The sequence below is a fragment of the Talpa occidentalis genome, unplaced genomic scaffold (assembly GCF_014898055.3).
Source record: "Talpa occidentalis isolate TD23 unplaced genomic scaffold, MPIMG_talOcc4v2.1 talOcc4.12, whole genome shotgun sequence".
In the NCBI taxonomy this organism is placed as follows: Eukaryota; Metazoa; Chordata; class Mammalia; order Eulipotyphla; family Talpidae; genus Talpa; species Talpa occidentalis.
The window spans coordinates 8512169-8518412 of NW_023601212.1; the positions used below are offsets into that span (position 1 = coordinate 8512169).

General features: G+C 50.0%; 1 protein-coding gene and 1 pseudogene across 1 annotated transcript; both read left to right on the forward strand.

Annotated features, from left to right (window-relative positions):
• The first annotated feature begins 33 nt into the window (after positions 1-33).
• Positions 34-5586, forward strand: EBI3 (Epstein-Barr virus induced 3). The gene is made up of 5 exons (XM_037505092.2): positions 34-131; positions 766-892; positions 2544-2722; positions 4376-4533; positions 5421-5586. The coding sequence occupies exons 1-5, from the start codon at positions 65-67 to the stop codon at positions 5571-5573; spliced, it is 684 nt and encodes a 227-aa protein (XP_037360989.1). The 5' UTR covers positions 34-64; the 3' UTR covers positions 5574-5586.
• Positions 5587-5888: 302 nt separating this feature from the next.
• LOC119240580 (60S ribosomal protein L34-like) lies at positions 5889-6244 on the forward strand (annotated as a pseudogene).

The following is a 6244-nucleotide window of genomic DNA, read 5'->3' on the forward strand; positions in this document are numbered from 1 at the left end:
GAGTCCCTGCCTGGCCGAGGCGGCTTTGCTGCCTTGGCTCCTGAAAGCAGAGCTCGCCAGAGCCATGGCCCCAGGACTGCTTCTGGCCCTCACCCTCTGGGCCAGCTCCTTGCCCTGCGGTGGGCGAGAAGGTACGTGGGACCACTGGGGCTTGAGGGGCGTGGGCAGAGGGACACTACCAGGGGACTAGACTTTGTCTGCCATAGAACATTTCGGGTGGGGTGGGAGCGTACTCTCACACTGCCCGCTGGTGGGAGGTGGTCACCATCCCATTGTGCAGATGGGGAAACTGAGACACAGAGAGGATAAGTCCCACCCCAAAGTGACACAGGGAGAGGCAGCTGCCACCCGGAGAGGTTGAGAGATTTGATTTGTGCACGTTAATTTCTTGTGCTTCAAAACAAAACTGGCAGAAAGAGCAAATACAGCAAAGTGTCCTTCCACCAGGATTTCCCACTACCAGGTCTCCTCTGTGACTTCTTAAACCTCAGTTTCCCCATCTGGAAAATGGTCTACTAAAATGGGCTCTTAAAGAGTTAACTATTAAGTCCTTGACTTTGTGGGTTATAGGGAGGGACAGATGATTCGGTGCCTTCCACTCATGTATTTGTTCATTTCACAGACTTCTGTTGAGCACGTACTGTGTGCCTGGCACTGACTGGCGGGGAGGTGGTGGGGGTAGCTGAGCACTCTGTAGGGCTTTGCAATCCCAGGAAAAGTCAGAAGTTCACATTCATGGTCCTCCCTCTCCCTCGGGGGCCCTAGCAGCTCCCACCCAGCCCAGGGTGCGGTGCAGGGCCTCTAGGTACCCGATCGCCGTAGACTGCTCCTGGACCCTGCCACCCGCACCTCCCAATTCCACCAGACCCACGTCCTTCATTGCCACGTACAGGTCAGACAACCTGGAAGGGCTTCCTGGGGATTCTATAACTGAGCTTGACAGCCCTAGATCAGGACCCCTGGAGATTCAGCCAAGCCCCAAATTCAGAGCTCTGGAGAGGGTTGTCCAACAGAGGGGCTGCCAGCCACTGGTGTCATTCAGAATTGCCTAGAACCCATGTTCAAACATTTTTAAATAGGTGAAATTCATTTTAGTATTTTACTAAAACATTTAAATATTCCAATATTTCTCATTAACATGAAACCATGTTGATATATTTATGTATTTTAAGTTTATCATTAATAATATTTATATAATTGAATACTTAAAGTATTTCAACATGCAGTCAACATTTTAAAAATTAATGAGGTGGGCCTCCCCGGTGGCGCAGCGGTTAAGCGCTGGGTTGCGAAGCTGCCCACGGCCTCTGCGGCGCCGGTTCGATCCCCAGCTGCTCCCTGGCCACCGGAGGAGGGTCCCACATGGCGCGCAGACCTCTCCTGCCGCCCGCTGCTCCCCTCAGCAGTGTGCTTCGGTCCTTCTGCCTGCTCTGCTCCCCGCTCTGGCTCTGGTGAATCCTCTCACCCTCCCGCGCTTCTGACTATACCCAGTGCTTGTATAAACAAAACAAACAAACAAACAAATAAATAAATAAAACATGCCTCTATTAAAAATAAATAAATAAATAAAAATTAATGAGGTATTATGCCTTCTTTTTTTTCATACTGTCTTTTTTTTTAAAGATTCGTTTATTTATGCATATAAGAACTGGGGTGTAAGTCAGAGGTACGGGAGGGTGGAGGATTCACCAGAGAGAGTGGGGAGCAGAACAGGCAGATCCACTGAAACACACTGCTGAGGGGAGCGGCGGGCGAGCCAGGAGAGGTCTGCTGCGCCATGTGGGTTGCTCCCTGGCCATCCAAGGACTGCACTCATGCTGCAGGGCTAGTGATAGCTTGATAGCTCTGTCTTTGACCCCTGCGCCACCTGGGAGGCCCCTCTTTTCATACTGTCTTTAAGATTCCATGTGTTTTTCATGACTATAATACATTTCAATTCAAATGCTAAATTTTCATCAGAAATGCTTGAGCTCTGACTCAGTTTCATGAAATTTATGCTTGGAAAAGGAAATTCACCCACTGAGTTGTTCCAAACAATGTTTCCAGATTTTTCTGAAGACTGAAGCTTTACATTTAGTTAGATTAAAACCATTTAAAAATCTCGGTCATGCTGGCCACATGCTGGGGGCTGAATAGCCAGCCACCTCTGGTTCCAAAAAACTGCAGAGTATTTTGAATGCTGTGGAAAGTTCCATGGATGGTGCTGATCTGGAGGTCTCTGAAATCTTGGGGTCTCAGAAATTGAGAAAATCAAATCTTATTTCAGATTCCAAAGTCTGTGATTCCAGACCTTGGAATGTTGGAACTCTAAGGCTGGAATGTCGGTGCTCTGGAAGTCTTTAGAATCTGGAACCCTAACACCTCCTGTGGTTGTTGCCCCCACATCATCCAGGACTCTATGATATTGTGGTGGGCGGCTCCCCCAGGGTCACACAGCTGACAGCTAGTGACAGACCATGGGCAGGACCCCTCTCTGCTGCTTCTTGCTTGCTGTCCCCACTCGGGGTCCAGGGCCCTCATAGTTACTTACACTCTGTGTCCAGGCTTGGTGTGGCTGCCCACGGGGAGAGCCAGCCCTGCCTCCAGCCCACACCAGAGGCCACCAGCTGCACCATCCCAGATGTCCAGATGTTTTCCATGGTGCCCTACGTGCTCAACATCACAGCCATCCACCCCTGGGGTGTCAGCAGCAGCTTTGTGTCCATTGTCCCAGAGCATATCAGTGAGTGGGGCAGTGGCAGGGGTGTGGAGGGTGCATAGCTTGCTTCTGTTCCTCCCCTCTTACTATCTCCTTTCTGTCCATCCATCATGGATCCTGTTGGCTCCACCCTTACAGTCAACAAGAACCCACCTACTTCTTCCCCTTCCTGAGTCTGACAGGGCCTGGCCATTATCATTACCCACTTGGACCAGCATACTCACCCTCACCCTTGTCCCAGGCTCCTGTTCTCACCCCCATAGTCCTCCTCAAAACAGCCACTTGAGTCAGGGCCCACCCCTCTGCCCACATCCCTTCAGGGCTTCCCCCTCCACAGGGGTCAAAGCCCAAGTCCTCACCTTGGCCTTTGAGGCCCTGTACAACCTCCTCTGTCCCCTCCTTCTTCTTCCCCCCTCTCTCCTCCTCACTTGCTCTACTCCAGCCACATGGGCCTCCTTGATGTTCCTCCAATATTCCAGTAGTGTTTCTGCCCCAGGATCTTTGCATGTGCTGTGCCCTTCACTTGGAATTCCCCCAGGTCTCCACATGGTTCATCCCTCAGGATCTTCAGACCTCTACTCAAATGTCACCTCTTTTTTTTTTTAAAGATTTATTTATGTATACATACAAGAATTTGGGTACAGGCCAGAGGTGTGGGGGTGAGAGGATTCACCAGAGACAGAGTGGGGAACAGAATAGGCAGACTAACTGAAATACACTACTGAGGGGAGCAGTGGACAAGACAGGAGAGGTCTGCTGTGCCATGTGGGTAGCTCCCTGGCCAGGGATCAAACTCATGCTGCAGTGGCTGTGGATAGCTTCATAACCCCTTGCACCACCAGGAAGGCCCTTAGATGTCACCTCTTCAGTGAGACTACCCCTGAGCATATTACTAAAAACTGCAAACTATTGTATATTGCTGGTGGAGAGTAAAAATAGTCTGGCTATGCCACAAAGAGTTCAACATATATTTCCATATAATCCATCAATTTTAGCTCTAATAGACTTAAGAGAAATAAAAACTTACACAAAAATTTGTGTACAACAAATGTCCATAAAGCATGATTCACAGTAGTTAAATGGTTGGATGATTTGTTGGTTGGTTGATTGATTGGTTGGATGATTGGTTGGTTGGTTGGTTGGATGATTGGTTGGATGGATGATTGGTTGGTTGGTTGGTTGGATTGGTTGGTTGGTTGGTTGGTTGATTACACTGGATGATTGGTTGATTGGTTGGATGGTTGGTTGGATGGATGGATGGTTGGTTGGTTGGATGGTTGATGGGATTGATGGATGGATGGTTGGTTGGTTGGTTTGATGGTTGCTTGGTTGGTTGGATGGATGGATGATTGGATGGTTGGTTGGATGGATGATTGGTTGGTTGGTTGGTTGGTTGGATGGATGCTTGGTTAGTTGATTGGATGGATGGATGGATGGATGGATGATTGGTTGTTTGGATGGATGATTGGTTGTTTGGATGGATGATTGGTTGGTTGGTTGGATGGATGGAGGATTGGTTGGATGATTGGTTGGATGGTTGGTTGGTTGGGTGGGTGGGTGGATGGATGGAGGGTTGGTTGGATGATTGGTTGGATGGTTGGTTGGTTGGGTGGGGGGGTGGGTGGATGAATGATTGGATCTGCTGTGCCCTGACTCTACCTTCTGCTTGTCCATCAGTCAAGCCAGACCCTCCGGTAGGTGTGTACCTGAGGCCCCTCCCTGGGCAGCGGCTGTGGGTACAATGGGAACCCCCCCAGTCCTGGCCCTTCCCAGAGGTCTTCTCACTCAAGTACCGGATCCGCTACAAGCGTCATGGAGCTACCCGATACCGCCAGGTGAGGAGAAGGAAGGGACCAGGGAAAGTCCTGGGTAGAGGGAAGGGCAGGTGCAAAGGTGTTTGGGGCCTCCTACATAAGTTAGGTAGGCCAGCAGTTCTGCTTCCAAGTATCTACACAAAAGGATTGGAAACAGGGACTCAAGCACATCCTTGTCCATGAATATTCATAGCTGTGCTATTCACAGCAGCCAGAAGGTAGAGGCAACCCAGCTATCCACCCACTGGGTGAACGGACACATGGCATGTTCCATTTGTACAACAGAATGTATACGTGGCTATGAAGAGGTTTGAGCCTCTGGCACATGCTATAATGAGGCTGAACCTTGACCATATGAAACTCAGGGAGAGAAGCCAGATGCACACAGTCACACTTGGTGTGAGTCCACTGATGAAAAATGTCCAGTACAGGCAAGAGGGGATTAGTGGGTGCCAGTGTTTGGGGAGGAGGCTCCAGTGTTTGGAATACTTTGGAGCTAGATAGATGTCATATCTGCAAAACATTGTGAATGAACTAAATGCTGCTGAATTGTCCACCTTAGAATGGTTAATTTTATGCCATGTGGATTTCACCATGATTAAAAGAGTTGGGGTAGAGGGGGCTTCTTGGGGACCCAGGTCCTGATGAGTGAGGGCTCCCGCTGCTGCTGAGGCATCCCTAGGAAGGATTCTTGAGAGCTGGTATTGGGGCTGTGCCCAGAAGTCTGGACAAGTTAGGAGCAAGAAGGCCAAAGATGTGAAGGGGACAGCTGCGCTGCTTAGGAAGGGCAGCTGGGGCTCAGTCGCAGCAGCTGGAGCAGGAAGACTGAGGTTCGGGGCATGCAGTTCTGTGCACTAGGCTCCTCCCAGCCTCTGCCTTCACACTGACCTGGCCCTCTGTGTTCTCAGGTGGGGCCCATTGAAGCCACATCCTTCACCCTCAAGGCTGTGAGGCCCCAAGCCAGGTACTGCATCCAGGTGGCTGCTCAAGACCTCACCAACTATGGGGAATCCAGCGACTGGAGTCTCCCTGCCGCTACCTCGGTGACCCTGGGCAAGTAGTGGTTTCCCAGCTACCTACAAGGTGGGTCCGTGGCCTCCACCAGCCTCTCCCTCATCGTCATCATCGTCATCGTCACCCCCTCAAAGGATGGTACCCAGCTGGCCTGGGTCTGCTGCTGCCAAGTTGCATATCAATCCTGGAACAGTGACTCTTTGAACTGTAGTTTCTCAGTCTGTGAAATGGGGGTGTGCTTCCTCCTTTGACCACAGTGTGGTGCTTTGTAACTGGATGTGAGATACTTTTTTATCATTTAATTAGAAAAGGACAATTGTTCCCTTTTCCTCTTCTGGGGTTGGTGTCTAGAGGTATTCAGAATGGTCCAGTGTTTCACATACCGGTCTAGGCTACCCCACAACACAGTCTCTAGCAGAACTAAGCTGTCCCCAACCCCTGGTGAGCATTGTTTACCTTTATACCAGGAAGGTAGGGAAAGCACCAAAATCTGCACGTGATATGTGCCCAGGCTGACTTTGAGGGGTTCCTGTGTGGGACTTGAAGTTCTTAGGAGGCATCAAAATGAAAAAATACATCAACTGGGACTGTGGTGGCTCCATGTGTGCTAAATGTGTCCATGACAGGGACAGGATCAAACGGGCTTTTCTTATAGAGGAGCAGAAAATCATTATGAAAAGTGTTGAAGGCACAAGCACAGAGTCAGAAAGCTAAATAA

What these genes read in the sequence shown, in the direction of transcription:
- EBI3 (XM_037505092.2), top strand. Translation starts at nt 65, where the DNA reads ATGGCCCCAGGACTGCTTCTGGCCCTCACCCTCTGGGCCAGCTCCTTG. An exon ending in GCCCTGCGGTGGGCGAGAAG is followed by an intron (nt 132 to 765) that starts GTACGTGGGACC and finishes CGGGGGCCCTAG; the next exon opens with CAGCTCCCACCCAGCCCAGG. An exon ending in CATTGTCCCAGAGCATATCA is followed by an intron (nt 2,723 to 4,375) that starts GTGAGTGGGGCA and finishes CTTGTCCATCAG; the next exon opens with TCAAGCCAGACCCTCCGGTA.